The sequence below is a fragment of the Monomorium pharaonis genome, chromosome 1 (genome assembly GCF_013373865.1).
Source record: "Monomorium pharaonis isolate MP-MQ-018 chromosome 1, ASM1337386v2, whole genome shotgun sequence".
NCBI lineage: Eukaryota > Metazoa > Arthropoda > Insecta > Hymenoptera > Formicidae > Monomorium > Monomorium pharaonis.
In genome coordinates this window covers 35,613,467-35,636,477 of record NC_050467.1, presented here as the reverse complement: position 1 = coordinate 35,636,477, position 23,011 = coordinate 35,613,467, and the positions used below count along the sequence as shown (strand labels likewise).

The 23,011-nt window shown below is 30.2% G+C and overlaps 1 protein-coding gene across 3 annotated transcripts in view; it reads right to left on the bottom strand.

Annotated features, from left to right (window-relative positions):
* Positions 1-23,011, bottom strand: part of LOC105840040 (neurotactin) — a 57,658-nt gene that overhangs the window by 7,744 nt on the left and 26,903 nt on the right. For all 3 annotated transcript variants that reach the window (XM_012686764.3, XM_012686763.3, XM_036284335.1), the window contains exons 3-6: positions 9,178-9,372; positions 6,704-6,914; positions 5,405-5,900; positions 774-1,445 (exon numbers count right to left, since the gene is read on the bottom strand). In XM_012686764.3, the coding sequence (XP_012542218.1) occupies positions 774-1,445; positions 5,405-5,900; positions 6,704-6,914; positions 9,178-9,372 (1,574 nt within the window). The remainder of the gene's footprint in view (positions 1-773; positions 1,446-5,404; positions 5,901-6,703; positions 6,915-9,177; positions 9,373-23,011) is intronic.

The following is a 23,011-nucleotide window of genomic DNA, read 5'->3' as shown; positions in this document are numbered from 1 at the left end:
TAGAATCTGCAATGACCATTTAAACAAGGAAAATTGAAATAAAAAATGAAAAAATACTCCGATTCATAGCTCAATCACGTTGCTAATTACCATATGTTTTGTGCTAATATTTATTTTATTATTTACTCCATTTTAATGTAATAATTTTTTTTTACTAAAGAAGACCAAGTTAGATTAAAATTGTATCGATTGTAACAATAATTTTTCATATAGTTTATTGTCCTATTACTTAAAACAAACCGAGCTATTCAATTTAAAATAATCTTAATCTTTCATTGACATGCTGGATGAGCTACCTATACGGTAACAATTGACGCTGTACCTTTTCCTTTTCTGGTTTTTCATTTATCAAAACAGCCTATTACCTTCCAAATGCAAAATAAAAAATTTTTTTAGCCAAAATATTTTATTTAAATAACAACTCTGTAAATGTTTAGCTTCTAATATTAAAATCTGTAAAAGTTACAATTTTTTAAAAATTTTTCTCATTTTTTTTCGACATATATATGGTAAGCAAAAATTTGTTTACAAAAACTGTACTATTATAAGATTTTATAGAAAAACTATTGCAGTGCATTCTAGAAACTTTGAAATTAATCTATAACTTTTTTATAACGATTGAATGGTTTATATAAGAACAGTTGTTAAAAAAATGTTCTGGGTGTGACCCACCCAGTGTGTCAAACCCACCTAGTATATTTGATCGAAAAAAAGATATATCAATAAAAGGTTAATACACCATCAACCGTTAATCGTAGCGTTCGATCACTCACCTCAGAGCTTCATCTGCAAAGCCCGATGTTCCAAGTAAGGATTCTCGTACCATATTCTCAACTTGCGAAGTCTCAAGAGTGGAGTTCGGCGACAAGTATCGTATTGGAGTGCCGGAGTGCGCGGTAGTACCCATCACCACCTTCACCGTAAGATTTTCTTGCGACAATATCCGGCCAATATGCTCTTGGAGAATCGTGCCATCAAGAACGAGCCATTCGTGTCTCTTTTCATAGGAGAGTCCTCCTTCCTTCATTCCCGGTAGACCTATGTTACCTACGTACCACGTCTCTGGTACGGCGTCCATGAGATCTTCGGCACTCTTACTTCTAAGACAAGCAGCATCGCTACAGCGAATCGAGTCAAGGAACTGTTTGTTCATGGCCTCATATTTATCCAGCTCTTTGCCTGGGAAAATCGCACTACCACTGGATATCCACGTCTTCGAGAATAGATTTTTGGCTTTACGATAGCCGATCAGCGTTGTCACAAGAGTGCCACCCGCTCGATGTCCCCACAAAGTAACGGATGACTTGTTACCGCCAAAGTTTTCGATGTTCAACTGTACCCATTGAAGAGCCGCTATAATGTCTGACAGTCCGTAGTTGCCGGAAGTTGGAGGATGCGTCGCTCTAGTGAGAGGCTCGACCGCTAGAAACCCGAAAACTCCCATCCTAAAGAAATATAATAAATGTTTTAATTATGTATTTTTATTAAGTATTTTTTTAACTGCCTTCAACTCATGTTAACAGTGAATCAGTTAATAAAAAACTGATTATTTTGTCAACAAAATTTTGTTAATAAGATAAGATAAGAACAGAAAAAATATTTCCTGGCAAAAATTTTTTTTAGAATTCTTTACGTAATTTCCCAGAATCTCTATATAAACAAGGACGTGTAAAAATCGTCATTTTTCGTCTGAAAGAAAAGAATCTATAAAACACGTTTTGCTATCTTATTTGAAGTTGAAATAAAAAGAGCACATATTAATTTCACAGGAAACTGCTGAAAATATTTTAAAAATAATAATAAATGTTTTTAAAACGAGTTGTGAAGTTTAGAAGTTTCTGATTTAAAAAAAATAATTTATTTCATTTCTCCTTTAGTGCAGAAGAATTTTTAAGTACCGCGCATAAAATCCGCGTAAAAAAAATTAATTTAATGAACCCTACGAAAAATAACCTTAAAAAAAGAATTTCAAAAAATTAAGAAATTTAATTTTCAGATTCTGATTCAGATGAACTATCATAATCATCTTCAAAATATGTATTATATTCTGCAAGTGAATGTATTATTGATTAACATACAACAAACCCAAAGTATCAAAAAATTGTTGCAATTATATATATGGATATATAGGATAACTCAATTTTCTACTTTGCAATCACATATAAGTAATTGCGTCTATACTAATTTAGTTTTATCTATATAAGAATTTAATATTAGAAAAATATGAATTTTTTGATAGAACCCTTGAATTTTTTAATAGAATCCTCTATTTTTTATTCCACATTCTTATAACCTTTCTTGAGATCTTTTCAAACACTATAATTAAGCTTCTCTCTTTCTTTCTCTCTCTCTGTCTCACTCTCTCTCTCAATTAAAAACTTTCTGAGATATTTTAAATTTTGTTTTAATAAAAAAATATATATATTCAATATAAAATATAAAAAATTTCGTAAAATATTTACTTTTAAACTTATACACATATCGCTCACACAGGCATAAGTAGATTAATGTAAAAAAAAAAATATTTTCTTAAATTATATTTTGTAAATACATTAGTGGATTTTACAAAACTGTAATTATATATAAATTAATCGATTTCTTATATTATTCTACATAAAAAATATGAAGATAGAATCAAAAAGTAAAAAAATCAAGTCAGATCGCCTATTTTGATCTACAGCAAATTTTGATTCTGTACATGATTTTTCTATTAATTTAATATACTTAGCTTATTTGAACTGCGCGCCGACAATTTTGTCAGTCTTAGACTAGGGGCTCGATTCTTGAAGTCATTCGCAAGAGAAACGTATACGCAAGTACTCGCTCTAACAGAAAGTTGTAAGTTTATTGGTTAATAGCCATACGATAGCCAATAAATTTCCAACTTTTCTGTAAGATCAGAATTTGCGAATACGTTTCTCTTGCAAATGAATTTAAAAATAGAGCCCCTGTTCTTTTTAGCTGCACTGCTGCACTGCTGCAATAGTTAAAATGAGAAAAAATATATTTGTCTCACTTTAACTTGTTGCACCATTGCACCAGTGCAGCTAAAAAGAACAGGCCACTTGAAACACAATTAGCTAGATATCAATACTAAGAAACATCTTTAAAATCTCTACTTTTCTGAAAAAACTAAATTTATTGCGAAAATAAGAAAAATAATACCTCGGTCAAGATTCGAACCTGAATCTCCCATCATTCTGTAAAGTTATCTTCCCAATTCGACTACCGAGTCATATGGTAGAGGAGAAGGTGGCAATATAGTCAACCATTTATATTTTATTTAATAACTTTGTTAATAATCAACGTTTTGAGTTGAAATTTTACGATTATGTTCATCAAAGTGTTGCTCATTAGATTTTCAATTCAATGTTATAAAATATTTATTATGTTATATATTATTTATAAAAATATAACAATACTACATAATGGGCCGAAGAGAAATAGAGAGGGTAATATGGCCACCACACAAATAAATGTAAAAAAATTGGTTTTATTTAAAAAGGTCACAGTATTTTGTTAGAAACATATATATTTATATAAAATAAGTTGTTATATTGAAACAGATGATTTTTATTCACATTTAATGGAAGTTAAATAAAAATAACTTTAATCTAAAGAACGTTATTCATATAAAGGATTTATATTAATAAAATTAACAGCCGTAAATTAAGCCTTTAATCGATTTATCAAGGAATTTTATGGATATGGAGATCTCAAAAGTGATTTACTATACCCATATTACTAGCACACTTAGGTGACTATATTGACAACATCCTATATCATCGTTTAATTTTGTATAATTCAAAATATACATATACAGCCGAATAAAGAGTTAAATAATGAGAAAGTACTCAAGTGTACATATATTTAGGTGATAATGCGATTAAGTTTAAAAAGAATGAGAAAGTATGTGTAATTAAATGTTAAAACGTACTTTAAGGCCCGGTTCCACAACTCACAGTTAAATTAACTGGCCGATTATTCCATTGGAATTGACCAATCGTATTTGTCGTTAAGCAAAATTAACAAATACGATTAGTCAATTCCAATGGAATAATCGGCCAGTTAATTTAACCGTGAATTGTGGAACCGGGCCTAAAAAATTTTCGAAATTTTCTTAAAAGTAAAAATGCCTTATAACAAATGTTGATTGTTGTGTTTTGTCATATTAGTATCATTATATAACAGTAGGCTACTAAACAAATGATATCATAAATAATTACTAGAATTCATCATCAGCTAATAACGGAGATAATATGGGTAGCCATATTATCCGCACTGGCCATATTACCACCTTTTCCTTTATTATTCGCAATTAGTGTATTTTGAAGAACGTCTTTTTTCAAGCGACATGTATTATAGGTATATACAATAATAGTATATTAATTATTTGATCGATACATGTTTCAAACATAAAGCTAAAGTAAGATTTCCTATATAAGGTGGAGATTTTATAGATGATTTTGAACATCGATATCTAGCTAGTAACTATGTTTTAAGATTGACCAAATTGTCTGTGCGCAATTTATATAAGTTAAAAATATTAAATTAATAACAAATTTATGTTCAACATGCCAAGATCCGTTGCAGATCAAAATAGACGATCTTAACTTTATCTTTATGTTAAAAACATGTATCGGTCGAATAATTAATATATTATTATCAAAAAATAAATATTTTACAAAATAATATACGAGATAATGCAGCCAATGCATTATAGTATAATAAATTGCATTATTATAAAAATATGATGTGAGATTATTACATTGTAAGATCATTGTAATGTTACATCGCAATACTTCTCAGGGTGGCGATTTTAATGTTGCTATAACGTTGCCACAATATTATAGTAACATTTCATAATATATATGCTTCGTTATTATTATGTTTCATTATTACATTGGTATATTTATGTAATGTTTCTACAATCTTTCTGTACTACATAAATATGAACTATTAAAACATAAAAACAAACATTAAAACATAAAAACATAAAAAGAAACATTAAAAAGTTTCCTAAGTTTTAAAATATTTTTTATTATACGATAATTTCTTCATTTCTCTCAAAAATATCAAACTTTTTATGGAAAATCTCATTTCTTATAAAATGTATTTTTATAAAGAAGAAACTATAGTTTTTCTTTGTTAAAAAAACGTGTATATAAATCAGGTGCATTATAAACTTTTTTTTATAAACAGTTTATAAACAGTGTTTATAAAAAAAGTATTATAATGATTCATACGCACATTTTTTCAAGTTTTTTTTCATTCTAACGGAAGTTTGAAAAAACTGAAAAAATTAAAGGTAACTTTCAAAAAGCCTTATAGATTTAAAATATAAACAATTGTGATTGGAAAAGGAAAAAAAATACGTTGGAATAATAAATTCAATATACTTTACCGGAAATTTGGTCGCACGAATACGATGTCGCGGACACGCGCCAGCTTAGCTGAAGGTTGCATTACTCCGGGTGAGCCGCCACTCAAGGTCTCGGCGCCGATCATAACGACCACAGGTAATGGATAATCGTATCCGACCATTGGTGTAAATACGTCAAGATAGAGGCAATCCTCGACGCCGTCCATGCGACCGGATGTCTCGCGCTGCCAGCAGCTCTCTGAGGCGTTGTGCGCCAAATAAGTGCCGTTCCAACAGTGTTCGATACGACTTAGAGATTCGGGTGGTTGCCAGCGACGATTACCGACCGGTGGCATCGCGTACGGAATACCGCGGAATGCGTAAGCGCCGTCCTCTAGAATTCCCTGCACCGGTCCGCACGATGTCACCGCCTCGATATATTTGCCATTCTTTAGGGGTTGGGTGGAGATTCTTCTAGGTCCGGCACAGGCGATGCAAATGATAATGATGACGCTGAGCAGGATTAGCAGACTCACCACTGTTGATCAATTTAAAGGTATCAATCTTACTTATTTGATCAGTACAGATAAATATGTTTTCACACAGTACGGTAAAATTGTCGACGCGCAGGTTATACAAGCTAAGAATATTAAATTAATAGAAAAATTATATTCAGCACGCAAAGATCCACTGTAAATTGAAATAGGTGATCTTAACTTTATGTTTATATTTAAAACATATATCGATCGAATAATTAATATACTATTATTGTTGTATACATATACACGTCGCGTGAAAAAGGATCTTTAAGATATATTAATTATTACAAAAAATAATACAACTGCAACATTACACTATGATATATCGCAATGTAATATTCCAATTGTATTACTGAATGAGATATTACAATGTGACGTTTCACAATGTAATGTTTCTACAATATTTGTATTAGATTGTAGTGTGACGTATGATTTGGGAATATTATTACAATAGTTCCATCTATTTTTAATTCATATGAATTGTGCACCACAATTTTGTCGGTCTTGAAACATAGTTTCGGCTAGAAATAAATGAATCATAACTTAAATTGACGAATTTAATAGTGTTGATATTCAAAAGCATCTGTCAGATTCTTCCTTCTCGAAAAACTGTAAACAACTTATCTTTATGTTTCATATTTTTATCGGTCCAAAATTCAATTTGTTATTATGTAACTGCAATATATTTATTATATAAAAATCAGCACGAATATCCTTAGAACGTTCTACAGCACAGACGTCTTTACGGAAGTCTGTGCAGTATATGTTAAAAACTACGAGAATAAATTCTGTATTCTCGTACCTGAGACAACCACGTGTTTTCTGAGCATGGATATGCAGAACAATAAAGGATGCTTTGGCGATTCGACACGGTCGGGCCCATTTTCTCCATCGAGCCGAACAGTTTCCATGCCATCCTCCTTAGCAATAGGGCTCTTCTCAGCACCATCATCAAGTGTTTCAACACTCGCTAATCCAGCAGCACCGGTTTGTCCTAATTCAGCATCGACATCCTAAAAAGAAAGCATTAAAGAAGATAAAACTTAGAATGGTAGGTTAATGATCAAACTATAATATTTTATTTTAATATCACTGTCGATTTAGCTACTTTAAATTATTAGATATATTTAATGTATATTTTAATCACAGTTAGGTAGTAATTTGTTGAGAAATTAAAAGTTAATAAGTTATACAGTTGATAACCTTTAACTTAGTTAATAAAAAAATTTTTTACAATTTAATTTTTAATTTTAACTAATTATTTGTAAAATACACATGTATATGTACATTTATAAAGTTAAATAATATTTTTATAAATAAATATAAACTTACAGTTCTTACTAATTTTTATATATGTAAAATAACATGTGAAACAACTTATAAAAATATCTATTTTTGCTCTGTTCTTGTGATAAAGCTAGTTAAAATTGTCACATGACGGGAACTTTAAAACGCATGGCATTGTAGTTATTTTTGAAACATATCATTACATTATATTTATCAAATCTACATATGCTTATAAAAATATTATTTAATAACAAAAATATCAAATACAATAAAGTTTTTGTAATATAATTATTTTAATGTAATTTAATTTTTCATTTATATATGTGTAATCTTCAGGGATGGAAAAGTTACTTTTTAAAAGTAACTCGTTACCGTTACTCGTTACCGAGTCAAAAAAGTAACTAGTTACTGTTACTCGTTACTGATTCTCAAAAGTAACCCGTTATCGTTACTTAAGAAGTAACGATTCGTAAATTTAATTCTTAAGAAATCGGAGGAGAAAGATGTTACTTTTAAGGCTAATTAAAATAGGGATTGTTTTAAGGGGATGACAAAAATTTTTCGATGTGTTTTGAATGTACAAATTAGTACATATTCAGTACTAATTATACCTACTTTATTTAAATTAAAAAAAATTTTTTTTGTGGTCCTACTAGCTTCATATTAAGTTAGCACCGCTACGATTTTTTCTTAAACAGCACAAAGTACAAAATTAATTTTGATGGTACAAAAAGGGAAAAAAGTAAACCTAATAAACCTCAATTTATAAAATATTTCATTAGGTCGCATTTCGATTTTACTGATTTGGTCCTGCCAATTTCATAGAGCAGATAGAGCTATATAGTTCTCTCTTGTGCTGGGGAGGTTTAGAGGATTTGTTTTGTAAGGGGGTTGTTTGAGGATTAAAGAGATGAGCTCAAACATTGCAACTATATCAGCTTGAAAGCTCGACGTCGACTCAACTCCCCCTCCTTCACAAAAAATTCCTACTCGGAATGAGCTCAAAAATCTTAACTTGTTGGATGTAGGGGCTCGTAAATAGCTCGTAATTTTGTGTTATTAATTTTTTTATTTTTACATGGTGGACCGGGGCCAGCTCAGGAATTTTTAAATGTACATTTTATATTGATTTCGTCCAATCTAATATTTTATACGTTTATTTAATACTTTTTACAGTAAACTAATATAAATCATAATATTAATTGCGAATAATACATAAAAGTTATTTGCAACATGCAATTAGATGTTTTTGAAGCAACTGTGTATTTTTTTTTACTAATTAATTCATCTCATTTGTGTAAAGCATTACAGTACGATTATAAAAAAATTAATGCTTTATGAGATTTTATATTTTAAATGTTTTAAAGAAATCTATTTTATGATTAATTTTTTAATTAATACCTTTAATTAAATAATTTTTTTTATTAGAAGAAAAATTTTTTATGTAAAAATATGTAAAAATCTATAGAATTATGTATCAAAAATGTCCATGCAAACTTTTATATTGTATATTTTTATATTGTATAATTTTACATAATTTTATATAATTTTATATAATTCTGATATAATTCTATAGATTTATACATGCTCTCGTATAAAAATTTTTTTATCGGGAAAAAATTGCTTATTTACAATTATATACAATAATTATACATAATTATATATTAATTATATATGATTATATATGAATAATTTTTTCTCAATAAAAAGTTTTTCGTATAAAAGCATGTTGTGAAGTTATAGAATTATATCAGAATTATATAAAATTATATAAAATTATGTAAAATTATATAAAAATATACAATATAAAATTTTGCATGGACATTTTCGATACATAATTCTATAGATTTTTACATATTTTTACATGAAAAATTTTGGAAGTATTACCGAGAGTTTCTAATTATTTAATCTGATTTCCGAGGAAACATTTTCATGTTATATTTCTTTAAGAAAATTGAAATGATAGTTTTCAGTGCAAAAGACACTTACTTTTTTTCTCCTCGGAAAAACCGATGATACCAGAGGTATTCGAATAGCATCCAAAATCCCCTTTCGTCCTTCCTTCTCCTTAGAATTCTTAGTAGGCGTAGAGGGCTTTTCCACAGACGAGGCGTTTTGCTCGATCTCCTTTGTTGCGGAGGCTGATTCTGCACCCGTGGATTCTGCCGGTTTCGTCTCATCATCCTAATCGATCAAACAGACTATACTTAGTTACACCGAAAATAGGGGAGATGAATTCTTCTTGACGTTCGTTCTTTTTTAAGATATCATGATATCAAAATCGTTTCTTTTAACTACTTTTCTTCGTAATATATCCTTAAAGAAAAGAACACAGCGTGGAATCACAATTAGAAAGAACAAATCATTGTTTTAACAATTTTCTTATTTTATAAAGAATAGTGAGATAAACTCTATCTTTCGCTTTATCTCCTGAACTTAAAATGAAACAGAAACAATGAGTTCATCCCATGAAAAATGAAAGATCAAGTACGAAAGTAGTTCAATTTGTCACAAAGAATATGTTGGTGTTACTGTGTTTATGAGAACATTTGTTTGCCATGAGAAGATGACGAGTTTAATTTAGGGGCTGAGCGCCATAGCGAGGTTTGATCTAAACAACAAAAAGAGTTCCTGAGGTGAAATCAAGATTAACCTGAGCAAGACAAAGAATAATGTCAGATAATGATGCTGTCGTTCTCGTCGTCGTCGTCTGATATTTGTCCAGACTTCAGAATCTACACGCTCACGCTCTCTCTCTCTCTCTCTCTCTCTCTCTCTCTCTCTCTCTCTCTCTCTCTCTCTCCCCCCCCCCCCTCTCTCTCTCTCTCTCTCTCTCTCTCTCTCTCTCTCTCTCGAAGACACGATATATTATTTTTAGAGTAGCAATACTCCTCTCCAAGCTTAAAACCTTGGACTTGAACGCTTTCAGGGCGCAACAAGCGTCTGGTTTTTTATGCGCTCTACACTTTCGCGCCAGCTGCCTCGGGACATTATGCTTCAAATATCTAAGATCTGGTTGTTTGTGATTAAACAAAAGACAGAAGTCCATATTTACACGTGAATATGGATTTTGTCATTTACATGCACATAAATAACAAATTCATTCTGAAAGAAGAGTGTTAACGGCAAAAATCCAACGATTAAAAATTCATTATTGTACTGCCACCCTGATGTAGTTAGAACATTGTCACTTTTTGTCACTAAAATTGTTTGAAAACATTAAATAAATAAGTCTCGTAATGAGATAAAATTGGTATGAATAATGTTACAATTAGTGATAATGATTGCTAAGTTTCAGATCTTCCCATTTTTTATTAAGATATCATTATTTTTGTTATCCATAAGATTACATATAATTTCGTTATTCAACTTTCTCCGTAACAAGCTCTTAAAACAATCACAAACTTTGACCGAATCTTTATGATAAAATCTAATCAGAAACCAATTGGAATTAAAAGAGTTTTCATCATTTTCTCTATCAATTAATCTGTCTATATAGTTTTTTTTAATTTCTTACGGTCACTCGTCACGCATGCAAATCCGTGCCGGTTTAAATGAGGAACCAGATGATTCAAACGTTGGCAAAATGTATTTATATTGGTTTGTGGCATTGAACAAAAGAAGTGAAAAGTATTGTACTTCACTATTTCGTAATAATAACACTTAAAGAAATACAACAAGCAATCTCGAATAAAATACATATCAATGTTTCAAAGTAAGAAAGTAATTATTGTATTATTAAAGTTTCCTGATTATCATTATTATAAAATGATTAGATTATATATAGAATTACGTGACTTTTTCACAATTCATATAATTCTTGAAATAAATTAACTTCTTTTAAACAATATAATAAACATTTCTTACAAAAATCGTTCTAGTAGTAATGTCAAAACTCATATTTATTCATAGTGATAATAATGTTTGGCAATAAGGCTTAAATTTTCCAGAAGATATTATTAGAATTTTACTGCTACGAATTATGTGTGACAAGCAATATTCCAGCAGGTGTAAAAATTAACAATAAATTTTAGGTATGACATCTAATTCAAATGTATTTATATCAGCAAAACATTTTATAAGTATTCTACAATTTTCTCAACAGACAGTTGATTTCTTCTATATTTTTTTACAGTTTCTTATATCAAGGTTTGAAGAAACTATCATTATTTTTAATTCAAATTGGAAATTCCCATTATTTATGGAAATAAATGAAAAAAAAATCATGATTTTTTTAATGGTTTTTTCATGGTTTCCGCTATAAAAATCAATTTTGCGCCAATTTTCACTATCATTTTTCTAATCAGTGCGTCAAAATACGTAAGTATACACAGTTTCAAAAAAATCGAAGGTGTAGATTTTTCGGAAGTTTATTCAATTAAACAATTATTTTAATTTTGTATGTGTATCGATGAGTTTAAAAAAATCCAATAGATTTATTCTTGATCCCTACGACAGTGCACAGAATGTTCTTGTTTGTACCCTTATAAGCACGAGAAAAAAGAAAATTTTTACGATACTTAAAGGTATTTAAAGGTTTTTTTGATTGAATTCAAATTTGAAATAAAAAAAATGTTAAAATTCAGATCTAATCCAATTTCATTATATTGAGCTACATTTAGCGAAATAGCAAACTATTTTATTTCATATCCAGTGACCTATGTAATCCTCAAATACTAAATTTTATTAATCAGAAAAATTTTGATTTTTTCGACAACTATTGCGTCCACCATTTTGAACTTGAATATTTTTCACTTTGATTTTGTATTTAGCGCTCGCAATAACTAGATTCCATCAATCAAACATATTTTGATTTTTTTTTTTGGCAATCATATTGAGTCCGCCATTTGGATTTATTTTTTATTTTAATTTCATTTTTAATAATCCAAAAAACCCTTAAGTATAAATTTTTATAAAAATTGAATCAGTTAAATCGAAAACGAAACGATGTACGCCATGTGGTATCAACGCCTACAGAGAGACAACCTTCGTGCCATATGGCGTCGAAGGAGTTAAGAAGGGTTATTTTAAACGGTGCTATGTAAAGTCAAGTGTTTGTATAACTTAAAATTCTGAAAAAACAATGTTAGATACAAATAAGGCAAATTTCTTTGTCATGAAAAAATAAATTACTTGTTTATTAGTTAATATGAGTCATAGTACAATGTGTAAATATCGCGGGCAATTATTTAGTATTACTAGTTATTTAAAGCGATTCGAGGATACTTGAAACTATTCTGTTATCAATTATAACAAGTTCCACGAACGCTGGAGGTACAAGTTAATAGCTTCATGATTGCTAGAACCTTTAATACCTAAACTCTTACTGATTTAGATTAAACAGACATTGCTCTTAAATCATCTTCTTGACAATATTTGACGCAAGGCATTTGTGCAATTAAAGATAATTAAATTCAATGCTCCTTACTTCTAATAAATTAACTTTGTCAAGCTATTACGTTTAAAGAGTAGCGTTCTAATAGAATTACTATCGTAAATTCAGTTATAATGAAACATGATATCAGACATCTTTAAAATTTCTTAATTTAAATGTGAATAAAGTTACTTATACGGAGTCACTTTCAAGCTTGTCGCTGACGCTTTTATTATCAACTTGTCATTCTTCCAGATCAAATTTCTGAACCATCTACATGTTGCTAATAAACACTACATAGTCGCCAGCGTTTTAGTGCTTTTTATTTGCTAGCGTTTACAATTTTAAGTTGCGGCGATTAGTAGACGCTGCGGCATGAATAATTTTTATGATCAAACCTATTCAAGAAGCACGCGCCAAGTATAAGCGCAACGAGATCGATCGAGCATCTACAAGGGTAAGTAAGATAAATTTTCGCGAGATGGCACAATGAATTTTGTAGTATCTGGCCAGATAGCAACACTCTTTAAACTACCCCATGCCAAGTTTCAATCGAAAGCGACGTTTCGGCTTAGTTTACATTTAGTAAGCGTTCGAAGTGAACGCGTCAGCAATTGTTATAAGAATAGAGAAAGACGATTTCCATACAGTCGCAATGGCAAAATTGCACGAATTACGGTTCGAATTGCTGCACCACCCACCCTATTCTTCTGATTTAGCCCGTTTGTGGCTTCTTCCTATTCCTAATCCTGATCTGGCTCGGGGAAAAGAAATTTTCGTCAAATGAGAAGGCAATCACTGCCGTGAATATTTTCAAGACTTCGAGATTTTCTACTTTTCCAAAAAATTGGACTAAGTGTGTAAAGCTCCAAGAAGATCACGTCAAAAAATAAAAAAGAATTTTGCGGAAAAAAGGCAATTTTATTACCTTATTGAACGATCCTCGTATTATCCAATGAAACATTTTTCACATATAGCCATATTTATAAAAATTGTATAAAATTATATAAAAGTAAATATATTTATGTATAATCTATTGTATAATTATGAACAATTTTTTGTTATATGTACGTCAAAAGTGGTCCCTTTCGTATCACTTTTTCGTGGATAAAGTCACCGATTTCAACACTTTAACATTATTGTACAGTTTTTGTCCTCTAATAGATGGCGTAAATTGTGACAGAAAACATTCCAGTACAACTTTAATTCTCAGCACATTTGATCATTTCAGCACTCATATGCGCGTCATCTCGCGATATAATAACTCTCGCAGAATTGACCGACGCTTCGTCGCTTTCGCGAACCTGTGTTATTTATATGAAGAAATGTTTGACACTTGTCGCTGGCGTCTTTTATCGTTAGCTTCTCGTTCTTCCAGATCCTGATCGACTAAATTCGCTATTATTAAATGTACACTGGCTAATAACCATTACAAAGTTGCCAACGTTTTAGCGTTTACAATTTTAAGTCGCGGCGATTAGTAAACGCTGCAATATGAATAATTTTCATAATCAAACCTGATCAAGAGGCACGCGCCAAGTATACGCATAACGATACCGACTGAACATATATCCAGTAAAAAAATACTTATATGTAATCATATTTACTTATATAAAATTATATAAAAGTACATATATAAGTGTAATCCTTTATATAATTATGTATAATTTTATGTCCTGTTTACATCAGTAACAAGAATTGAAAATTGCTCAGTATTGTGGCAAAACAATTTTTTACACTAGTACTATTTGTTTGACAAAAGTGGTAAAGTTGAACGTGTTCAACTTTGTCGCAGCAATCATTCACCGCGATTTTGAAATTGTAGGCACTAGCTAATAAAAAATCAGCATTTTCAGCTGATAAATTAAGATAATTGTACAAAAACAAATAAAAGTTGCTCCGTGTAAATAAGCTTAAGAAAAAATATATTTAAATAAAACAAAAAATATTTTTATTTGTTCAAGACTGTATTACTTTACAGATTACCGAGAGAGAATTGCGTTAAACGCACTTGAAAAGTATCGCACTCAACTTACAGAACTTTATTATAATTTCGAAATGTCCGCAGCATTAATTCGCGCACTATTTGCAGCGCCAATTAAAGCGAGAAACATTTCTTCATATTCGTGCTTCTGACTCTCTTGGAGTCCCAATTTCATTCATCAGCCGATTATCTGAGACATGTATCTTTTATTCATGGGAATGTGCTTGGTGTTTGTATGTACATATTATATACATACTTGCTATATTTAGACTTCAAATGCTTTCAAGTGGAGTCGCGTGGCGCGGGGCTACCCGTCACATATGTATCTGAATACATGCATGTATACACACACAGATGCATGCACAACATGTACGATACCCTAGGGTTTGTCACTTTCGGAACCTGACATTAACAAATTTAATATCTTCTGTCGATAATCACATTAGTAATCTCTTAGTATCCTCATTAGTGTATCCTCATAGCAAAAAAATTTCATAGAAAAATAAAAACCAACAGTTTTAGGAAACTACAAACATATAAAATGATGATAATATTATCAATAATACACTCACTATTGTTTAAACTACAATTTACAAAAAAAAATTAGAAATTATAACTCTTGCTTTTGACGTATTCGTTTTTAACAGATTTTATGAAGAAAAAAATCATAAAAAAACCTCTTCAGATTATAAGAAACTATCGTAAAATATTAAAGTCCATTCGAACCGATCGAAAAAATATTAAGGTAGTTCGATATCAAAATCAAACATGAGAGATTGAAATAAAACTTAGAGAGATTGTTATTTAATACAAAATGCATCTTCTGTCGAAATTTCAGTTCATGTTGTCGACAAAATTTTGGAAAACAAGCTGTTTGAAAAATTGTCTTTTTAGCTCATTGTCTTCGTTGTTCTTATGGTAGTCTCTCAATATTTTACAGAAGTCATCCCTACTAAAAAAAATCACGTCACGAAATCACATAACGAAATTACATAACAAAAGTTTCAAATTGTTACCTAATTTTTAAAAATTGTGCAATTTGAAAACTTACATAATTTTAAAAAAAATTATGTAATTTTGAAGAAGTACGTTGAAAAATTATGTCATTTCAAAAAGTCACATAATGTTTTGAAAATTATAATTTTGTCCATAAAAAATATTAAGTAAATTAAATTTTTTGCTACTTTGTTATGGACAAAATCATAATCATAAAACATTATGTGTCTTTTCGAAATAACATAATTTTTCAAATAACGTACTTCTTCAAAATTACATAATTTTTTTTTAAAATTATGTAATTTTTCAAATCACATGATTTTTATAAATCAGGCAACAATTTGAAACATTTTGTTACATGTTTGGTCGTCATTAATTACGTGATTTGTTACGTAATTTTGTTATGTGATTTTGTGACGTGATTTTTTTCAGTGGGGATATAATAACTTTCGGAAAAAATTGAAGAACAAATTCAAAAATTAACCACTTGAAATCACAAGCTTTACAATGATATAAGTTATATAGAACGTTGCCGACCAAACATCAAAGATATTGAATCGCAAAATTGTAGTTTATGAGGTTATGCATGCCTTTCTACTAACAGAAGGCCGGCGCGGCGCTAACGCGTGCGCAATACTCGGCGTCCGATACCGTTGCTCATCAACCGAGTGATAAATTATTTTCCGATTATTGCAAAGAAAATAATAAAAATCAACTGAAACATCGGGAAAATTATCAAATGAAAATATTAAATAAATTTAGGGATCATTTCTATAAATTTGAGAAAATTTTGTGTTGGTTGTGCTATTGACCAAAAGAGTCAATATCAAACCATTTTAAAAATTAAACGGTAATTATATCAAAGGACAGAACATAATCTTAAAGAAAATCGCGAATTCTTGAAATGCGCGCGCTGTTTTCTATTGGGTTTGCAGACTCTCTCGAGAGGTTCATTGTCCTTAGCGATATTCTACAAGTCATGCTCTCGACAGGGATTTTTTTCTTCCTTCTCCTCTCCTTTTCCTACCTTTCCTTTCCTCCTTCCTTCCTTCCTCTTTTAAACTTTCTTTTTTATGCCTCGTTTCTGTATCGTTAGTATCGAGAAAATACATATTTATATACATACGTCTATGAACATTAAATACTAGGCATACCAAGTACTAGTGTAATAATTTATATATCCGCTAATTTCTGAGGCCAGAGATGACAGCAGATGCTAGGCGTGACCTCTGGATTCAGCGTTGCATTCTGCGACCGATGTATCTTATAGAAGCGGCCCAAGTCTTTCCACTACATGCATCGGACTGATGTGTATCGCACGATCGTTCATCTTGCAATATATCTCTACGCTTGAATTACACAGCGTCCGCGAAACAACCAGCAGAACAAGAATATATAGCAGGTGTAAATTATGTAAATAAAAAAGAGAGAATGAAGTAGTGAGCATAAACGTTATGGATGCAATTGCAACATTGGATCAGAATACAGTGAATCTAAAGCAAATTATGAAGCAAATTTTAAAGCGGTCAAATCAAATTGAATTACAAATTTGACATATAAAATTTTTTTAGTATACTTTTTTACAATTGTTCGAAGATTATTTGTTGTAACACAAAAGTATAACTCGACTCTTAGTTTGTTATCGGTTCTTTTTTAAGATGACGCCTTCTTTAATTTACATAAGTAGGCAACAATAAATAAATATCTATTGATTTTAATGTGTTAAAATATAAGTTAATAATTCAAAACATTACGTAAATGTAAAGTCAATTAAATATAAATTTAATTACACAAGTTTTTTAATTTGTGTAAAAACATCAATAACACAAGTCTGCAAAGAAATAAATGTTTGAATTTTGACAGTTTTCCTACGTAATTTTTTGTGCTGAATCCGAATTCGATTATAAAATTGCTCTATTGTATCAAAATTTTGAGATATTCGAGGTTAAAAGATAAAATTTGTTTATTTATTGTAGCAACCGAGAATTTTTTCTTTAATTCTGATGACATTATTAAAAAGTATGGATCTTCATTCAACAAAAGCGAGAAGAGGACTCTAGTAGTTTCAAGGATTAGGCAATTCAAGGACATCTCTAAAGTCTAGATATGGAATTCCAGACCTCGGAATCTCGGAATAAATATTTGTCTTTCAATGAAAAAAATTTTTTAAGTTTATTATAAAGTAATTCTTATTTTAAAATTTAAACAAATTTTTATCTAATATAAACTTAATTTTTAAAAACTACATGATTTAGTATTTATTGTTTTATTTAATTTATTGAATAAAGCGTTTAAAATTCGCGCTGTTCAAAATTTGCAACCTTCACATGTATGCATTGTAGATTGCTCGTCACTTCAGTACCTACTTAAACATGTCCTGAAAGTCTTGATTCAAAAATTCTATGATCTTGCAGCCGACAAGTCGGCCAAACTTTGTAATAATGTATTTAAAAAAGAAACTAGAAGTTCGTAGTGTTTTTTCAAAATATAATTTCTCAAAATAAAATTAATAAAATTATTATTAACAATACTCAGTTCATCTTGTACAAATAAGCGCTCTTTTTCTATCCTTCGACGCTTAAAGGATTACTTACGCTCTATAATACTTCAAGAAACATTTAAGTTATTTAAACATAGTACATCAAGACATGATGAACGATTTAGATATTAATATATTATTTTTTATAAATCAATTTATAGAAAAATATAATTTACGAAAGCTAACCTTTGTAATTATTGATATGAAATAAATTATCATTTTTTAATTTTTTGTTTATTTTTTAAAATTTTACTTTCTTTATTAATAAAAATATTATTAATACTATTTATAATTTTTTAAATATAATCTTAAATCTTTAACAAAAAGTTTTACACTTAAAAAGAAAACATTTACAAAGCGTTTATCGCAAATAAAAATATTGTACAAAAGTTACAGTGACAAATAAGGAATTATTCTCCCCCTGCATTAGCTGACGATTAGACTTAAAAAAAAAATACAGTGACGTCTCTGTTTTTATCTACAAAATTCCAATTTGAAGCACTCCAAGATGATTTTTGCCATAATTATATTCCAAATTGGATTTTAACCCTTTCACGATCAGTGAAAGTTCTTTAAGTTAAAATCTCAGAGTCCCATCGTTATACATATAATGCCAAAAATGACGGTATAATCAAGAGAAAAATATAAATAGGTGTTTTAAAGTTATTTCTTGGAAAAAGAATCTCGTAAAAAATGTTATTCTACATTTTCGATTTAATTTTCCAAACAAAATCACCTTTCTATTTATATTAGCAAAAACGCCTTGTATATATACACACGCATATGTTTATGTATGTAGGCGTTCGCAAAATTATTAATAAATTAATTTCAGCTTTTAATCATAGGAGATATAGAATGCGCGTGCAGAATTTGTTCTGACGTTTGATTCGTTGTTTTACTTTTTTCCGCACCATTCGCATGTTTCCTTGGTCTAATGGCTATGATTAATGCCATTTCGATTTAATCTCCGCCCCTTTGCCGTTGCTAAGAGAATACAATAAATACCCACCGATCATAGTCTGTTTATCGCCTTTCGGTAGTATTCATAATACGACATCCCAGCCAAATCTACTCTTTCTCTTCTCTTCTTACCATGTAGCACTCTTCCTCTATCGTCCATATGTTTTGAGTATTCTCGGTTTTATGTACATAAGGTCTCAGATAATCAAAACATTCTCCAGCAACAATTGTATCGCGCGAAAGTACAAGCAACTGCTCTAACACTAAATATTCTTAAAATTTTGATGAACTATTCATAATGTCAAAAGTAATATTTCGAGAATATTCTGGTATATTCCGAAATGTACAAAACGTAAAAGCAATTTTTTATATTTAAAAAATATCAAGCGACGCGGTAGCGTTAAGTATATGAAAAATTTGTATCGTATGACGCAAACTTCACTGCGCAAATGTCACGGCCCTACTAACAATAAGCTTTATCTGAAAACTAGCTGTCAAATGCACTTTTAATTCAAATGTTTCAGGAACTAAATTATAATCAAAAATCTAATGGAAATGTTGTTATATAATATCGATGCTAAATTTCGATTGCGACCCATCTGATTAAAATCGGTACACAAAATCTCAAGACCTTTTATGCAAAAAAGCTCACTAAGGGGTCGATTCTATATTTCTGAAGAAAGTGATAATATGAAAAGTGAGCAGCATTATTTTCACTGATTAGTGTATTTTTTAGAATTAACAATATACACCAATCACTGTCGCTCAGCTTAAACATGTCAAATTTCATGCCAAGAAAAAGAGTATTTGCGGGGAATTTTCTTCACTACTTTATTCAAAACAAATTTGCAGCTAAAGCACACAGAATTCTTGTTGAGATTTACGGCGACTATGCTATGTCGGAAACAACATGCAGAGATTGGTTTAGACGCTTCAAAAATAATGATTTTGATATTGAAGATAAAGAACGCTCTGGCGCATCGAAAAAGTTTGAAGACAAAGAATTGGAGGCATTACTTTATGACTCATGTCAAACGCTAACTGAACTTGCAGAATCATTAGGAGTTGATCACATGATAGTTTCGAAACGTTGGCCTGGCTGAGCAGCACTTCCATTCTTATGAAGATGCCAAAAAATAGATCGACTTTGGGTTTTTCCGACGTGAAATTCAAATGCTGCCAGAAAGATGGGAAAAGGTAGTGGCTAGCGATGGACAATACTTTCAGTGACAGGTTTTTTACTGATTTTTTTAAATAACGCATTAATTTTCACGAAAAAACAGCGAGAACTTATTCAACATCCTAATAATAACATTAATAATATACATAATACATATGTAAATGCTAATATTATTATTAATAAAAAATTTTTAAAATTACAAATCTGTGAATGTTAAAGGGGAGGGGGGTCCCACTTGCCTACACAATCCCAATTGCCTACAGCTTCATTTGCACACACGAAAATAATTAAGGTACAAGAGTAAGATTGCACATATATGACATTATTGCGCTTATACACATTGCACACACGATAATATTGCGCTGATACACATTGCACACATGATACTAATAGCTCTCTCTCTCTCCTTGTCATGTGTGCAATGTGTATGTGCGCAATAATGTCATGTGTGCAATGTGTATGAGCGTATTAATATCATGTGTGCAAGGTGCATGAGCGTAATAATATCATGTGTGCAATATGCATGTGCGCAATAATGTCATGCGTGCAATCCGAATGTGTGCAACAATGTCATGTGTGCAATGTGTATGAGCAAAATAATATCATGTGTGCAATATGTTTGCGCGCAATATTGTCGTGTGTGCAATCCTACTCTTATACCTTAATTATTTTTGTGTGTGCAAACGAAGCTGTAGGCAATTGAGATTGTAGGCAATTGAGCAGCTCTGCTAAATTTGTGTGCAAGTGAAGCCGTAGGCAATTGAGATTGTAGGCAAGTGAAGCCCTCCCAATGTTAAAACTATGTCCATGGCAAAGAGATTTATTAAAGCAAATATATATAAAATTATTAACATAATAACAGTAATATTATTACAATTATAATATATATATATATATTTATATATATATATATGTATATATATATTATAAAATATGTATAATAATAAATTAATATTAAATAAATAATATATAATAAATAAATAAATTTTATAAAATCACGCAATATAAGTGAAATTACAATATTACTTAATTTTTATAAAAAGGATTAAAATCCTATCAAAAACCTTACAAATAAAAGCTAAATACAAACACATATATTTAAAAATAAGTACGAGATCAATACAATTGATCAAATATATTTAAAAAAAACTTAGGAAAAGTCTATAAATATCTATTCAAAAATTATTTAAAAAATGAAAATGTTATTGTTCATATATTATAAACAATTTATTTCTTACAAACGTTATTCTTAAAATAAATAAATTTAAGTGAAATAGTAAAAAATAAACATTATGTTTCAATAAATATTGTCATGCCAAGTTTTTGCTTCATTATCTATTATTGATAATACTCTTATTTATCAAATAACACACACACACACACACACACACACACACACACACACACACACACACACACATATATATATATATATACACATATCAACAAAATTATAGTAATAATATGAAAATTTATTGCTCTTGAAATATCCCATTTATTGTTCTCAAAATTAATTTTGAGAAAAACAATGAAAACCAGTCTACAAACTTAGAACAGTAAGAAAAAAATTCTTGCTCGATTAAAGATACAAAATTGTAAGAGTAAACTGTAAGAAAATAATTTGTTTCTCATTAAGTTTGATACTGAGATTTTGTCTAAATTTGTTGCTTAACGAATTCTTATATTATTATTGTATATAATTTTGTTGGTAAAAGACTTACAGAACAAGTTTTTTTCTTTGACAACTTTTTAGCAACAAATGAGCAACAAATAAAAATAATTGAAATTGATTTTGTTTATTTTGTTTTGCTAACTTATAAAATGTGATTAGATTGGCTATAAAGATTTAAAAAAATTTATTTAAAATGAATTTCATGAACACAGAAAAGGCTCTATGACACCCATCGCACCGTATCGGTAGGATTCGCACCACGAAGAACGCCTCTAACTGTCCATCGGTGGTGGGTTCCACCGAGTGGAAATCAATATCAGGCGCAACTTTCACCCTTCTCTCTCTCTCTCTCTCTCTCTCTCTCTCTCTCTCTCTCTCTCTCTCTCCTCCCCCCCCCCTTCCTCACATCCGCTGCGCGGAAACCACCCTCTAGTACATTCTATAAACGCATTTGCGTATTGCCGTGAAAGACCCCCCCCCCCTCTCTTTCTCTCTTTCTCTCTCTCTCTCTCTCGCGTGCGTGCATGTGTGTGTCCTTCTTCCTCCATCTATGTCGAATTCAAAATATTATCTCATAATTCTCTTTAAAACAATATTAAAATCATTATCACCCATGTTAATCTATAGCTTCTGTTAAGTTAATAAAGATAAAATCTACATAATTTTTCATGTCACTGCTGTAGGTGATTATATCATCTTTTACAGCTGTCGTCAAAAATTACATGTATATTAAGAATTATCAATCTTTTATCAATTATTATATATATATATATATATAAAATAACCGTGTGGATCTATTGGATCTACAATGACAACCAAGGGTTAATAAAAAATACTTACTTTTCTATTTATACTTAATTGAGATAGTTATTTAGTACTAAATTGAAATTATTATACCAATTAGTATAATAATGTAGGAACGAATATGTACATGCGTGATTTTCACAGCTGTTCCGAAATCTTGTACACGCTCTGACTGTATGTTTTCACGTGAACAATTCGTATCTGCTTTACATTGTACTTTCGCGCCGGAACGTTCAGTGATTCGGGGGTCCAGGCAGTTCGCGACGAGACACCGGAGCAATAACGACAGCGCGAGTCGCGAGCCAAAAGTTTTT